At 46.9% G+C, this 16614-nt stretch overlaps 2 protein-coding genes across 10 annotated transcripts in view; one reads left to right on the top strand and one right to left on the bottom strand.

Moving 5' to 3' along the window:
• LOC106612295 (TNFAIP3-interacting protein 1) overlaps positions 1–12585 on the top strand; it is a 33009-nt gene extending 20424 nt beyond the window's left edge. For 3 of the 9 annotated variants that reach the window (XM_014213325.3, XM_014213324.3, XM_014213326.3), the window contains 13 exons: positions 150–350; positions 1466–1560; positions 2030–2177; positions 2897–2998; positions 3290–3355; positions 3770–3901; positions 5025–5153; positions 5252–5395; positions 5607–5732; positions 5974–6027; positions 9550–9774; positions 10105–10165; positions 10398–12585. In XM_014213325.3, the coding sequence (XP_014068800.1) occupies positions 150–350; positions 1466–1560; positions 2030–2177; positions 2897–2998; positions 3290–3355; positions 3770–3901; positions 5025–5153; positions 5252–5395; positions 5607–5732; positions 5974–6027; positions 9550–9774; positions 10105–10165; positions 10398–10435 (1521 nt within the window). In that variant the 3' untranslated portion in view covers positions 10436–12585. The remainder of the gene's footprint in view (positions 1–149; positions 351–1465; positions 1561–2029; positions 2178–2896; positions 2999–3289; positions 3356–3769; positions 3902–5024; positions 5154–5251; positions 5396–5606; positions 5733–5973; positions 6028–9549; positions 9775–10104; positions 10166–10397) is intronic. The other 6 variants (XM_014213330.3, XM_014213332.3, XM_014213331.3 and 3 more) reach the window with 6 other exon arrangements.
• Positions 12586–12714: 129 nt separating this feature from the next.
• The window catches only part of gpx3 (glutathione peroxidase 3), a 28701-nt gene continuing 24801 nt past the window's right edge, over positions 12715–16614 (bottom strand). Inside the window, exon 5 of the mRNA XM_014213339.3 lies at positions 12715–13712. Coding sequence (XP_014068814.2) covers positions 13482–13712 — 231 coding nt within the window. The 3' untranslated portion in view covers positions 12715–13481. The remainder of the gene's footprint in view (positions 13713–16614) is intronic.

Genomic DNA, 16614 nt, shown 5'->3' with positions numbered 1-16614 from the left:
TGACTGGTGTTTCTCAGGTCCTCTCTGTTTTACTATTGTTTAACTCTTATCTTTTTTTAATCTTAGTTATTTTATCTTGATGTCATATTTGTCTAGAAATGTATTGTTTTTGAGGTGCTGTATAAATAAAGTTTGATTTTGATGTCCAGGCTGGTGCAGGAACAGGACAGCTCCCTCAGGAGAACCAGGAGTTAGCCAGCCAGCTGCAGCGTCTAGAAAACTCCTTCAGTATCTTTGCTGAGGCGTCCAACCCCAACCAGCTCCTAGCCCACCTGGGACGCATGGCCGTCGAGTTCCACCACCTCTCCTCCAAGGTCCAGAAGAACGAGCAGAGGACATCCCTCCTACAGGTAACTGACAGGGGTGAGAGGCAGGTACACAGCCAGGCAAGTAGACAAATGTCTTCACAGGTATTTCAAAGACTGGAAATTAAGCCTGAATAGCCAATAACAATTGTGTGTGTTGTCATTCCTGATGCTGAACCAAATTATGTTGCAAAACCAATGCAGCGTCTACTCTTCCTGGGTCCAAATAGGAAACAAAACACAACAAATAAAATGTGTAACACAATACATCATATAATTCAAAATACAATTTAAAAAATATATATTAAAATGTGTGTCTCTTCACAGTCCCCGTCGTGCTGTAAGGTGTTCTTTTATCTGCTTTTATTGCTAGCTTGAGTTACCTGGGGTGGCAGAATTCCATGCTACCGCACAGCAAGCCGTACTGGAGCGCCAAGTCTAGGACCAAAAGGCTACTTACCAGCTTCTGCCCCCAAGCTGTAAGAACTGCTGTAAATAGTCCGGCCACCCAGACTATTGCTTATTATGACGGGGGACTGGAGCACTAGCATAGCGGTTCACTATGTTGAAGGAGATCATCCTGGAACCACTGTGGTTAGGGAGAATCCCCTCTCTTTTAAAGACTGTTGGTTGCTCCCACAGCAAGTCAAAATTGTCACAAACGGAGGCATTCCTGTATTTGTAAAGTTTCTTCAGGAACTCCTTTAGGGCAGCGAGGCGGCTGTAACTTTCCGAACCCATTCTATAGCACGGCATCGGGCCAGATAAGATTATTCACTTCCCTGTGCCAACAAGGGTGTTCAAGACAATGTTGTAGTCCTTCTACAGTTCCTCAGATTGCCGAAAGCGATTTGACGTTAAAGCCAACGTGAGTGACGATGGTGCCAGTGTTAGAGTAGTTGGCTAGAACGGGGCAGAAGGGAATTGATGTCTCAGACACGGGCACCTGGGTGACACTGGACCTTGGTCAGCCCACAGGCCGTAGGGCAGGCCAAAGTCTCTCACCATCGAGCGTCCCATGATGACTGTGGTCGTGATGGAGTCCGATGGGGAAGGAAAAGGGGGAACAGAACGGGACTGCCTTAGTCAGGGGGGAGGTGTGTGTCTTGGTACAGGAGGAGAGGGCTGTGTTACTAATGCTTGTCCCTCTCTTTGTCTAGACTCTTTGTGAGCAGCTCAGACAAGAGAACAACGAGCTGAGAAAGAAGATGGAGGAGGACCTTCAGTACAGAAACGGAGACATGGAACTACTGAGGTGAGTTTTTGTATTTTCTCTGGATTCAGTTTCATCTCCCCAGGGGAGAGAAGCGGTTACATTTATTATTGTTAATTGAAACTGAAGGTTGGCTTTATACTGTTTTTCTGGTCCTAAGTCAAGTTTAGGACTTTGTTGGAGTTTATTGAGCTTAAATAAAGGCAATAAACACTTGGTAGTCAGTAAATTATAAGTGGACTTTCACTTTTCTTTTTCACAATGATTCTCCGTCCAGCAACTACAAAGGTTCAAGTGAAATGACAGTAGGTCAAAGTTTTTTGTTTTTGATGATTCCTGGAATTGCCCTAATATTCTCCCTACCTCAGTGGGGCTATAGGGTCTTCCCAGAGGATATCCTAGGGCTCTGTCAAGCTGCACATTACTCTACTAAACACTGCGATACATATTCTAGATATCTCTATAACTGCATAGTAACACTAACCCTGCTTTCACTCTCTGGTCACTGCAGACCAGAGAACCTGAAGCTAAAAGAGCAGATAACGGGAGCAGGAGAGACCGCAGCAGAGAGCGAGGGGCAGCCAGAAGCCAAAGAAGATGTGGTGAAAGAGGAAACTGCCAGCGTTAGATCCAAGATGGAAGTCAGCACACCACAGAAGGTATGTAAATCCTGCCCCAGAATGAATGGAATGGCACCTGTCTGATTCAGAGGACATTAAAAGCTGGGGGGGGGGGGGGTAAATGATCAGCATAGACATCTAGGAAGCCACAGCATCATTTTAAGGACGTGTGCTGTTACAGTAAATACTCCAGTTTTAAATACTCTAGTTTCCGTATTGAGTATTGGCAGTATGAGTCAGGTCATTGCCAGGCATCGCAGTAGTGGAATAGTTACCATGACTGATGTCTCATCCTAACGTACAGTATGGGGATGTGATTGACTGTAGTACTACTGTAATGTTGCTGTGTGTGAAATCCTTTTTTATATTGTCACATTGGTCAGTGTAGAATGTCTGAGAGACTTCCCAAAAAAAGCAAGTGTTTATTTTTATGACACGACTTGTATAAATGGTGATCTGTACTAGTGTGGGGAATTTAAGAGCAATGTTTCATATCCTTGTCCTGTTGCAGAGTGGGCTCTATGAATGAATTACGTTTCAAATCATTTATTGCGAAACGCATCATTGTGATGTTTTGACAGTTAGCTTTTTGAAAGTCCTATGTCTTGAAAATGTGATTGCTGACATGGGGGGGGGGACATTTTTGGCACTGTATCAACAGTGGACTAATGAAAACAAATACCAAAAAAACACGTTTGGTGTGGATTATTCCTTTTTTTTTTTTTTAAGAATCATTGTTTTATATCCCTGTCCCACAGCGGAGGGGGAATGCCACAGAGATGGAGAAAGCCCCGGCCAAGCCCTGTGACCCAGAGGCCTACGAGAAGAAGATCAAGCTTCTAGAGAAGCAGAGGAAAGATGTGAGTCCCTCTCAACGTTACATCAGGTGTCCTCTTGCCACGTAGAAAAAGGTCTTTGTTATAAATGTGTATGAGTACATCCCAAATGACGCCCTATTCCCTTTTTATAGTGCACTAGTTTTGACCTGGGCCCATACAAAGTAGTGCACTTTTTATAGGGAGCCGTTTTGGGACGCACCCTTAATAAGGTGTCCTGTTTCCGTTTGGTGGAAGTCTGTGCAAAAATGTGTACATGACGTATTGGTTTCAGTCATATTTCTGTTGTGATGATGATGATGATGATGATGACAGGTACTGGATGTGAACAAGCAGTGGGATGTCCAGTGGAACTCTATGAAGTCACAGTTTGAACAGAAGGTATGTTCTCTCTCTCACACACACACACACACACACACACACACACTGTGTTCATATAGTAACCTGTGTGTGTTGATGGAAAAAATGCGGTGGTGTGTACTTGGATGGCACCCAGGCTGTGTCTGTGAGTGAGTCAACCACATGTTCTAGTGACACATCTGTCAGAAATCCCCTCACCTCTCTGGTACTCACTGTTCCTGCTGTGGTCCACACACCCACACACTGAGACGCACACATTTGAAGACACACACGCCTACACGCACACTTCCACGGCTCGGAGATTTGGGGCCAACCCTAAACTGCTCCACATCATTCTGCTGAGTCTGAAATGATGATTCTGATCATTTGTCTCGTTGAAAAGACATACTCCCTGTTTTAAGAGTTTGAACAACCCCCCCCCCCCCCCCCGATCAGATCACAGACCTGCGTCAGCGGCTAGCGGACTCCCAGAAGGCCGTGCTGGAGTTAGAGGCGGAGCGAGAACAGAGGCAGCGGGACTACGATAAGAAGCTGCTGCTTGCCAAGTCCAAGATCGAGAACGTACAGGTGAGAACCCACAGAAACCTAGTACAGACCCAACAATGTCCTCAAGACGTACACAGACCCACCAATGTCCTCAAGACGTACACAGACCCAACAATGTCCTCAAGATGTACACAGACCCAACAATGTCCTCAAGACGTACACAGACCCAACAATGTCCTCAAGACGTACACAGACCCAACAACGTACACAACATTTTTGCTCTGTGTGTGTTGGTGAGTGTGGGGTCTTCACTGCTGGGAACAGGTCTGTCAGCGTGGAGGACTGCTCCAGCCCACTCAGACACGGTCCATTGACTGTTTCTCACCTGTCTGTTGTGACACAATGACTGTATAATGGACTCAAAATAGCTCATGTGAAGCCAAGGAAATCAAATATGTATGTAGACATAACATGCACAGATTAAGCTAGTCCAGGAAGTGGCGTTGCAGGCTAGCTCAGTGCTGCCCCCTCTCATTGAGTATCTCAAGTCTTATGGCTTGGAGGTAGAAGCTGTTCAGCAGTCTTATGGCTTGGGGGTGGAAGCTGTTCAGCAGTCTTATGGCTTGGGGGTGGAAGCTGTTCAGCAGTCTTATGGCTTGGGGGTGGAAGCTGTTCAGCAGTCTTATGGCTTGGGGGTGGAAGCTGTTCAGCAGTCTTATGGCTTGGGGGTGGAAGCTGTTCAGGAGCATTACCCTCTGTAAAGGTTAAGCGAGGCGTGAGGGAGGGAGGGGGGAGGGTAAAGAGACGGTGGAGGAGGGGAAGAGGGTGGAAGGAGGGTAAGAGGGTGGAGAGAGAGAAGAGAGTGAGGGAAATAAGGAGGTAGAGAGACAGACATGAGATTAAATGAGAAGTATGTCAAGCCTGTGATACTCATCTTTTCCCATTGACTGAAATGTACTGAGAAAAACAGCAGCTATTGTGACATTTCACCTTTTTGCAAAAACATGCCAGGATGACTATGATATGATGGTCACTGTTAGGTCACCATCAGATGAACTTTAACCTGACAGTCTCTGACATGTGAAACATTACTCATCAGACTTTCACATCCTTCAGTCTGGTTTAAACTGTGAATGAACTCTGAAAAAGTGGAGTTGAAGCAGGTTGTGAAATGATTGTGGTAATGTTGTATGAATGTTTTCAGGGGGAGAAGGAGTGTCTGAACTCTGAGACCACAGAGTTGAAGCAGAAGGTTCGTTACCTGCAGGATCAGCTGCTGCCCCTCAGTAAACAGAGAGAGTACCAGGAGAAGGAGATACAGCGCCTCAACAGGGTCACTATCGTCTGTGTGTGTGTACTGTGTGTGTATACTGTGTGTGTATACTGTATGTACTGTGTTCTAATTTACTGTCTCCCTCTGCCACCCTTCAGGCTCTAGAAAAGGCCCTGAACCTGCACCCTCCCCCCTCCTCCCAGCAGCCACCGGGCCAGGGCACCAGCGGTAACCATGACGACAGGCCTAGTAACTTTACGAGGCAGGCGCTGCTCACTCAGATAGCGGTGTTAAAGGAACAGGTCAGTTAGACACACTTAGTACCCGAGGTAATCCTCCTCCTCCCTCACCAACTTAGTACCCGAGGTAATCCTCCTCCTCCCTCACCAACTTAGTACCCGAGGTCCTCCTCCTCCTCCCTCACCAACTTAGTACCCGAGGTCCTCCTCCTCCTCCCTCACCAACTTAGTACCCGAGGTAATCATCATCCCATTGCTGTATCTACTCTCTCAGGTGAAGATCTTTGAGGAGGACTTTAAGAAAGAGAGGAGCGACAGGGAACGAATGAACGAGGAAAAGGAGGACTTGAGGAGACAGGTGGAGAGGCTGCAGGGTCAGGTGACCAACCTCACCAATCAGGTTAGGAGCTGCTTTCATCTGCTTCCTAAATGGCACCCTATTCTTTATGTAGTGCACATACCTATGGGCCCTGGTCAATAGTGCACTGTATAGGGAATAGGGTACCTCTTGGGACGCAGACTGTTTCACAGCACTTTGCATTGAATATGGTGGTTCTCATCTCCTCCACCTCCCATGTGTTGGTTTTCCTGATGTGTGTTCATCCATTTCTGTTGGTTTGCTCCTCCGCCATCTTCTCCAGGCCCAGAGGGAGAGATGCAAGCTGGAGAGACTACAGATGCAGCATCATAAACAGGTACTGTAGTCACCGGGCCTCAGGCCCTTCTCATCTCCCTCTATAGACGGGTACTGTAGTCACCGGGCCTCAGGCCCTTCTCATCTCCCTCTATAGACGGGTACTGTAGTCACCGGGCCTCAGGCCCTTCTCATCTCCCTCTATAGACGGGTACTGTAGTCACCGGGCCTCAGGCCCTTCTCATCTCCCTCTATAGACGGGTACTGTAGTCACCGGGCCTCAGGCCCTTCTCATCTCCCTCTATAGACGGGTACTGTAGTCACCGGGCCTCAGGCCCTTCTCATCTCCCTCTATAGACGGGTACTGTAGTCACCGGGCCTCAGGCCCTTCTCATCTCCCACTATAGACGGGTACTGTAGTCACCGGGCCTCAGGCCCTTCTCATCTCCCACTATAGACGGGTACTGTAGTCACCGGGCCTCAGGCCCTTCTCATCTCCCTCTATAGACGGGTACTGTAGTCACCGGGCCTCAGGCCCTTCTCATCTCCCTCTATAGACGGGTACTGTAGTCACCGGGCCTCAGGCCCTTCTCATCTCCCACTATAGACGGGTACTGTAGTCACCGGGCCTCAGGCCCTTCTCATCTCCCTCTATAGACGGGTACTGTAGTCACCGGGCCTCAGGCCCTTCTCATCTCCCTCTATAGACGGGTACTGTAGTCACCGGGCCTCAGGCCCTTCTCATCTCCCACTATAGACGGGTACTGTAGTCACCGGGCCTCAGGCCCTTCTCATCTCCCTCTATAGACGGGTACTGTAGTCACCGGGCCTCAGGCCCTTCTCATCTCCCTCTATAGACGGGTACTGTAGTCACCGGGCCTCAGGCCCTTCTCATCTCCCTCTATAGACGGGTACTGTAGTCACCGGGCCTCAGGCCCTTCTCATCTCCCACTATAGACGGGTACTGTAGTCACCGGGCCTCAGGCCCTTCTCATCTCCCTCTATAGACGGGTACTGTAGTCACCGGGCCTCAGGCCCTTCTCATCTCCCACTATAGACGGGTACTGTAGTCACCGGGCCTCAGGCCCTTCTCATCTCCCACTATAGACGGGTACTGTAGTCACCGGGCCTCAGGCCCTTCTCATCTCCCACTATAGACGGGTACTGTAGTCACCGGGCCTCAGGCCCTTCTCATCTCCCTCTATAGACGGGTACTGTAGTCACCGGGCCTCAGGCCCTTCTCATCTCCCACTATAGACGGGTACTGTAGTCACCGGGCCTCAGGCCCTTCTCATCTCCCTCTATAGACGGGTACTGTAGTCACCGGGCCTCAGGCCCTTCTCATCTCCCTCTATAGACGGGTACTGTAGTCACCGGGCCTCAGGCCCTTCTCATCTCCCACTATAGACGGGTACTGTAGTCACCGGGCCTCAGGCCCTTCTCATCTCCCTCTATAGACGGGTACTGTAGTCACCGGGCCTCAGGCCCTTCTCATCTCCCTCTATAGACGGGTACTGTAGTCACCGGGCCTCAGGCCCTTCTCATCTCCCACTATAGACGGGTACTGTAGTCACCGGGCCTCAGGCCCTTCTCATCTCCCTCTATAGACGGGTACTGTAGTCACCGGGCCTCAGGCCCTTCTCATCTCCCTCTATAGACGGGTACTGTAGTCACCGGGCCTCAGGCCCTTCTCATCTCCCTCTATAGACGGGTACTGTAGTCACCGGGCCTCAGGCCCTTCTCATCTCCCTCTATAGACGGGTACTGTAGTCACCGGGCCTCAGGCCCTTCTCATCTCCCTCTATAGACGGGTACTGTAGTCACCGGGCCTCAGGCCCTTCTCATCTCCCTCTATAGACGGGTACTGTAGTCACCGGGCCTCAGGCCCTTCTCATCTCCCTCTATAGACGGGTACTGTAGTCACCGGGCCTCAGGCCCTTCTCATCTCCCACTATAGACGGGTACTGTAGTCACCGGGCCTCAGGCCCTTCTCATCTCCCTCTATAGACGGGTACTGTAGTCACCGGGCCTCAGGCCCTTCTCATCTCCCACTATAGACGGGTACTGTAGTCACCGGGCCTCAGGCCCTTCTCATCTCCCACTATAGACGGGTACTGTAGTCACCGGGCCTCAGGCCCTTCTCATCTCCCACTATAGACGGGTACTGTAGTCACCGGGCCTCAGGCCCTTCTCATCTCCCACTATAGACGGGTACTGTAGTCACCGGGCCTCAGGCCCTTCTCATCTCCCTCTATAGACGGGTACTGTAGTCACCGGGCCTCAGGCCCTTCTCATCTCCCTCTATAGACGGGTACTGTAGTCACCGGGCCTCAGGCCCTTCTCATCTCCCTCTATAGACGGGTACTGTAGTCACCGGGCCTCAGGCCCTTCTCATCTCCCTCTATAGACGGGTACTGTAGTCACCGGGCCTCAGGCCCTTCTCATCTCCCTCTATAGACGGGTACTGTAGTCACCGGGCCTCAGGCCCTTCTCATCTCCCTCTATAGACGGGTACTGTAGTCACCGGGCCTCAGGCCCTTCTCATCTCCCTCTATAGACGGGTACTGTAGTCACCGGGCCTCAGGCCCTTCTCATCTCCCTCTATAGACGGGTACTGTAGTCACCGGGCCTCAGGCCCTTCTCATCTCCCTCTATAGACGGGTACTGTAGTCACCGGGCCTCAGGCCCTTCTCCTCTCCCTCTATAGACGGGTACTGTAGTCACCGGGCCTCAGGCCCTTCTCATCTCCCACTATAGACGGGTACTGTAGTCACCGGGCCTCAGGCCCTTCTCATCTCCCACTATAGACGGGTACTGTAGTCACCGGGCCTCAGGCCCTTCTCATCTCCCACTATAGACGGGTACTGTAGTCACCGGGCCTCAGGCCCTTCTCATCTCCCTCTATAGACGGGTACTGTAGTCACCGGGCCTCAGGCCCTTCTCATCTCCCTCTATAGACGGGTACTGTAGTCACCGGGCCTCAGGCCCTTCTCATCTCCCTCTATAGACGGGTACTGTAGTCACCGGGCCTCAGGCCCTTCTCCTCTCCCTCTATAGACGGGTACTGTAGTCACCGGGCCTCAGGCCCTTCTCCTCTCCCTCTATAGATGGGTTTAGCTTGTCTTCACATGTCTGTGGTGATCCTAGTCTGTTAGTATAGGTATTATAGGCTAACCCCTCAGTCATCAGACAGACAGGTTTACCACCACAGTCATGTGAAGACAAGCCCTATCAGTCTAGTTCCACATAGCACTTAAAGACATCCCTGAAGTAATGACAGCAATAGGATGGATTTTCTCCTGATTTAGATAAGTACAAATGGCTGTGTGCTGTGCTTCACTTCCTGTCTGTTTGAGGAGCACAAACTAGGGCTGTGCTTTACTCCAGTTATATCTCAAACTACTGGAACATTCCTCTGCCTGGCTGAAAACAACCCCCTCTGTATTTTCAGATGTAGATAAACTAGATATGTTGTATAAATCCAAGTGACTGGACGCTGTGCTTCCTTTTCCTGGCTGCTTGCCCTGCCTTACTCTGCTCTGACCGGGGTTACCGAGGTCTGTATCCCTGTGTTCCCTGGTAGGGCCAGCAGCAGCAGGAGAGGCGTACCTCACACCCCTCCTCAGGCACCATGAACAGCCCTCTGAGCCCTCCCTACTATGGTCCCTTTATGCAGGTGGCTCCAGGAGGAGGCCCGGGGCAGGACATCTGGACAACACACCACCAACCCAGGATACTCAACATCGCAGCAACTGCTGCCGCCGACAGTGTAGCGCAAACGGGACGCGGCGACTTCACACCGGTAAGGGTCCGTATCACAATAGATTTATTAGTGGAAACTGTTTTGCAATGGGAAAACTCAAATAAGCGTTTTCTTATTGGACTTTTTCAGATTGTCGATCCCTATTTTGGTTTGTTTTCTTCCGTTTTGGTTCCTAGTGAATATGACCCAATTGGACCGCTAGCCACTACCCCTAGATTATAGCTACTGACAGAGAAGTGTTTTCCCCTTGCCACTAAGCAGCTACTTGCTGTTTGGAGACTTAGGCCGGGTTACCGTAAAGCACTCTGTGACAATTTATGTAAAAAGGACAATATGAATAAAATGTGATTCCCGGTGCTGTCATCGTTCCCCCAGCCCAGAGGCTCCAGGTGGTCCGGCGCCGGGGATGGTTCCAGACCACCACCAGAGAACACGGGTACGCTGACACAACAGATGGCTACGAAAAAAGGGTTGCAAACTTCTGGAAAACCTGGTTGGAAGATCACCTGGAATCAGGATGCATAAGCAGGAAATTCTGGATCCTCCAACCAGGATATCTGGTTGGGAAAGCTATCTGAATATTTTTTTGGCAAAACTCTCTCTCATTCTCTGAGTGGCTGATTGTGTGATTGCTTAGAGTTAAACCTTTTCCTCTACTCTGTCTATAGATCAGTCCACCGCAACTGGGTTTGGAAGAAGAGAGTGATAGAATATTGACCCTGGAAAGCACTAAGGTCCTCTCTACCATTTGTTCCCTCCTCGTGGTGGTAGCAGCATGAATCAGTTAGTTTTCAGTTGACCAGGTGTGATTTGAACTATAATGTTCCTACTGAACTGTAGATATTCTGTTGTTTATACTTGCCTTTTTATAAGCCTACTTGTGAAACACTGTTTTCGCTATTCAGAAATATATTACATCAATATTATAACTTAGATGCGTTTCTTCTTTAACCTCATAATATTTTTTGGGAGATTCAATATCTGCTTCATATGATTCTATGCAGGAACTGAAGTCATTTGTGTGTAATAGGTTGAAATGATCAAAATGTAATATTTAAGACAATATACCTATGTGATTATCGGCTATTGACTATCATCCCACTGCAAATATGTAACGTTTTTACAAAGCTGTTTTGTTACTCGTAGGGTCCATCGGTCCATTATCCCATGTCAATAACAACCAATACTACTCTATTCATTCCAACGATATATCATTTATATTGGTAAATTGCCTTGGAATTGGAATCATAGAAATCGTAACCGTGGATGTTTTCATTTCTGAGAATTTGTTCAGTACCATTGGTGTTCTAGAACTGTTACATAAGTATATCTGTTCATAAAAGTGATTTGTTATAATACATTAAACTTGAAGTGAATTTAGCTGGTATATCATGCCAAAAAAACATGATTGTGGTGATCATTTATTTATAATCTTCTGTTTTGATGGTTGCATTGACTAAATGTAAATCACTTGTCTTTAGTAATGCTGTTCTTTCTGTTAGTGTACTCCCAATATATTGTAGCTATTGACATCGTATGTTGGTTACACATACACGCGCATGCGCACGCGTCCTCACAAGAGTACCAGATTGGCCAAAAATGACCAATGTAATTTCAATGCAACACCTTTTTTGATTTAAATATTTGATAATATGTATTGATATCCTAAGGTAGACAAGTCCTCAACATATTTACACCCCAAAGCTGTCCAGTCATATGTTTGGAGGATTGGGTCATAGGTCGTAGTGAACCCAGGCTTTGTCCCAATAGTCTTGAATGGCTTCCTTTCCTTCCCTAATGCTGACAGTTGATAGCACTACTGTAGGGCGTAGGCCTGTTCTGGATGCTGTAAACGTTAGCCTACCTGAGCGCTCTGCTAGCAGAATATGGTCAGTATACTGTAATATGTACATTTTTATATTGAGTTAACAGGGTACGATTGGTCTCCATATTGCTTTAACCTGTCAGTCATGTCCTTTTATTTTTATTTTTTGCATCAGGGGGGAAATTAAGCTTCTTTTTTTTATTATTATTATTATTATTATTATTTTAAACGGAGACTCGGCTAACCCCCAAGGATCAGTCAGTCAGCGATTACCTCAGTGATAAACCACCTCAGCCAGACTCCCGGCCCTGGTCAAAAGTCCCTTTTTATATAGGGAATAGGGTGCTGTTTGGGCCACATCCTTGACTCCGCTGGCTTCCGTCTCAATTCTGTAAGACCAACAGCTCCATACTAATGCCTATCAATCTACAGTATCTGTCCGGCAGTCCTGTGAACCTCTGTGATACCGTCAAGAGCCGGCTTGAATTCCAAACTCAGCCTTGTACCTTACCCCAGGTACTTCTGAGGATTGGATAGGTGTTGACAAAGTGGATTTATTACCATATTGCTTATACTTTAACGATGCTTTGATATCTCCACTAGTGTCTGGAGTTTAAGGGGCGAGGGGTTGGTCACTACCCTGGAGCTCCAATCCTTCTGATGTGTGATTTGGTTTGGTGGTGAACTAATGTTCTGTATCTCCTGAATCAAAGCTACATGGGATTGCATATGTATGGTATTATAAACATTTGTGTATGTTGCATTCAGACTGGTAAAGATGGGTGTTTATTCACAATGTTCACAGTAAATCCAGTTGGATCAGACTTATTTTTAAAGACAGATTCCAGAATGGTCCAATAGTTGAATGGGGATTTTGAATTGCACTTTGAAAGGAATGCTTTGTTTTTTCCACTCTGGCAGTTGTCTTTTTCTGGTTTGTGGTTGTGGAGTTTTGCAGGAGGCAAAAGCACATTACTGATGTGATGAGACTTTTTGTATTTGACTGGCTTAATAAACATATCCTAAATGTCTTCATACATCTTACTCTGGTGGTTATTTCCATTTTAAGTTTTTCCTTGTTGACCTAGACATTTTGTGAAAGCATTTGAGTGGCCACACACACCACAGTTTATCGTTTACAGGAAGAACTTGGCACCATGTTACACTGACGTGATTTATTGACATGAATTAGTCAGGCAGCAGCAGTGGATAACCAGGCGTCTGGTCTGGGTGGCAGGACCAGGAGGTAACATGGCTCCCAGGGTTACCAGGCCCAGCCTGAATGCACTGAAGGACTGGCCTGGACCCTAGACTCAGGTTTGGCACCACAGACTCACTGTTTTCAAGCCTCACCTTCATACAACATGCCACCTCTACGACCAGCGACCCTTACCCACAGCCAGCCGTTCATTTGAATTGATTGACATTTCTACAAATCAGTTGAATGATGTTCTATTCTACACATACATGGTTTGTCAGAGGTTTTTGACAAGGATGGAAAAAAAGTGTTGTATGACATTGGTTTCCCTGATCCAGATTAAGCCTACTCTTGGAATAAAATGACAGCATACTCATTGGAAAATTTCCATTGAAAGTGCTTTTTAGTCCAGAAAGAGGCTTAATCTGGACACTGGAAACCAGTCCACTGTGTTTTCATGTATCTAAAAGGTGAATCTAAATCTGTAGGCTGAATTTGAACTTTCTATCAAGGTTTGGATGAATTCCAATTCAATTCAGGAATTTACTCCACTGAAATGGAATCGACCCCAGCCCTGATAACACAGGCTGCATCCCAAATGGCACCATGTTCCCAATATAGTGCACTACTTTTGACCAGAGCCCTATGTGCCCTGGTCAATTGGATAATTTCCAGTAGTGCACTATATTGGGATTAGGGTGCCATTTGGGACACAACGGCAGTAAAACCTTAGTCAATGTTCTGCTGGGTGGACTGGGAGAAGAGTTGACGGAAGTATTTGAGGATGTCCTCCCGAACCTCAGACACTGGGACCCGGGGGAACCACCTCATCACGGGCTTCCCATCCGGTCCGACCAGGAACTTTTCAAAGTTCCACTTGATGTCGTTGATCTTCAGGGGCTCCCAGAACAGCCTGTTGGTGGGGTTCCCAAAGCTGTCCCCTACCGGCGGGCAGGAGTTCTAGAAGATAGGGTTATAGGGTTAGAACAGTTCTAGAAGACAGGGTTAGACCAGTTCTAGAAGACGAGGTTATAGGATTAGACCAGTTCTAGAAGACAGGGTTATAGGGTTAGAACAGTTCTAGAAGATGGGGTTATAGGGTTAGAACAGTTCTAGAAGACATGGTTATAGGGTTAGAACAGTTCTAGAAGACAGGGTTAGACCAGTTCTAGAAGACGGGGTTAGACCAGTTCTAGAAGACGGGGTTAGACCAGTTCTAGAAGACGGGGTTATAGGATTAGACCAGTTCTAGAAGACGGGGTTATAGGATTAGACCAGTTCTAGAAGACGGGGTTATAGGATTAGACCAGTTCTAGAAGACGGGGTTATAGGATTAGACCAGTTCTAGAAGACGGGGTTATAGGATTAGACCAGTTCTAGAAGACGGGTTATAGGGTTAGAACAGTTCTAGAAGATGGGGTTATAGGGTTAGAACAGTTCTAGAAGACAGGGTTATAGGATTAGAACAGTTCTAGATTAGAACAGTTCAAGAAGACAGGGTTACAGGGTTAGAACAGTTCTAGAAGACAGGGTTATAGGATTAGAACTGTTCTAGAAGACAGGGTTATAGGGTTAGAACCGTTCTAGAAGACAGGGTTATAGGGTTAGAACCGTTCTAGAAGACAGGGTTATAGGGTTAGAACAGTTCTAGAAGACAGGGTTATAGGGTTAGAACAGTTCTAGAAGAGAGGGTTAGAGGGTTAGACCAGTTCTAGAAGACAGGGTTATAGGGTTAGAACAGTTCTAGAAGACGGGGTTATAGGGTTAGAATAGTTCTAGAAGACGGGGTTATAGGGTTAGAACAGTTCTAGAAGACAGGGTTACAGGATTAGAACAGTTCTAGAAGACAGGGTTACAGGGTTAGAACAGTTCTAGAAGACAGGGTTACAGGATTAGAACAGTTCTAGAAGACAGGGTTATAGGATTAGAACTGTTCTGGAAGACAGGGTTATAGGGTTAGAACCGTTCTAGAAGACAGGGTTATAGGGTTAGAACAGTTCTAGAAGACAGGGTTATAGGGTTAGAACAGTTCTAGAAGACAGGGTTAGACCAGTTCTAGAAGACGGGGTTAGACCAGTTCTAGAAGACGGGGTTAGACCAGTTCTAGAAGACGGGGTGAGACCAGTTCTAGAAGACAGGGTTAGACCAGTTCTAGAAGACGGGGTTAGACCAGTTCTAGAAGACAGGGTTAGACCAATTCTAGAAGACGGGGTTAGACCAGTTCTAGAAGACAGGGTGAGACCAGTTCTAGAAGACGGGGTTAGACCACTTCTAGAAGACGGGGTTAGACCAGTTCTAGAAGACAGGGTTATAGGATTAGAACAGTTCTAGAAGACAGGGTTATAGGATTAGAACAATTCTAGAATACAGGGTTATAGGGTTAGAACAGTTCTAGAAGACGGGTTATAGGGTTATAACAGTTCTAGAAGACAGGGTTATAACAGTTCTAGAAGACAGGGTTATAGGATTAGACCAGTTCTAGAAGACAGGGTTACAGGGTTTGAACAGTTCTAGAAGACAGGGTTACAGGATTAGAACAGTTCTAGAAGACAGGGTTATAGGGTTAGAACCGTTCTAGAAGACAGGCTTATAGGGTTAGAACAGTTCTAGAAGACAGGGTTATAGGGTTAGACCAGTTCTAGAAGACAGGGTTAGACCAGTTCTAGAAGACAGGGTAATAGGGTTAGAACAGTTCTAGAAGACGGGGTTATAGGGTTAGAACAGTTCTAGAAGACGGGGTTATAGGGTTAGAACAGTTCTAGAAGACAGGGTTATAGGGTTAGAATAGTTCTAGAAGACGGGGTTATAGGGTTAGAACAGTTCTAGAAGACAGGGTTATAGGATTAGACCAGTTCTAGAAGACAGGGTTATAGGGTTAGAACAGTTCTAGATTAGAACAGTTCTAGAAGACAGGGTTACAGGGTTAGAACAGTTCTAGAAGACAGGGTTACAGGGTTAGAACAGTTCTAGAAGACAGGGTTATAGGATTATAACTGTTCTGGAAGACAGGGTTATAGGGTTAGAACCGTTCTAGAAGACAGGGTTATAGGGTTAGAACAGTTCTAGAAGACAGGGTTATAGGGTTAGAACAGTTCTAGAAGACGGGTTATAGGGTTAGAACAGTTCTAGAAGACAGGGTTATAACAGTTCTAGAAGACAGGGTTATAGGATTAGACCAGTTCTAGAAGACAGGGTTATAGGATTAGAACAGTTCTAGATTAGAACAGTTCTAGAAGACAGGGTTAGAACAGTTCTAGAAGACAGGGTTATAGGATTAGACCAGTTCTAGAAGACAGGGTTATAGGCTTAGACCAGTTCTAGAAGACAGGGTTATAGGCTTAGACCAGTTCTAGAAGACAGGGTTATAGGATTAGAACCGTTCTAGATTAGACCAGTTCTAGAAGACAGGGTTATAGGGTTAGAGCAGTTCTAGAAGACAGGGTTACAGGGTTAGAACAGTTCTAGAAGACAGGGTTATAGGGTTAGACCAGTTCTAGAAGACAGGGTTAGACCAGTTCTAGAAGACAGGGTTAGAACAGTTCTAGAAGACAGGGTTAGAACAGTTCTAGAAGACAGGGTTAGAACAGTTCTAGAAGACAGGGTTATAGGATTAGACCAGTTCTAGAAGACAGGGTTATAGGGTTAGACCAGTTCTAGAAGACAGGGTTAGACCAGTTCTAGAAGACAGGGTTAGAACAGTTCTAGAAGACAGGGTTAGAACAGTTCTAGAAGACAGGGTTAGAGCAGTTCTAGAAGACAGGGTTACAGGGTTAGAACAGTTCTAGAAGACAGGGTTATAGGATTAAAACAGTTCTAGAAGACAGGGTTATAGGGTTAGAACAGTTCTAGAAGACAGGGTTAG

Source organism: Salmo salar, chromosome 09 (genome assembly GCF_965601325.2).
Source record: "Salmo salar chromosome 09, fSalSal1, whole genome shotgun sequence".
NCBI classification, from domain to species: Eukaryota; Metazoa; Chordata; class Actinopteri; order Salmoniformes; family Salmonidae; genus Salmo; species Salmo salar.
Note: the sequence above shows the minus strand (reverse complement) of the source record. Positions and strands in the feature narration are given on the sequence as shown.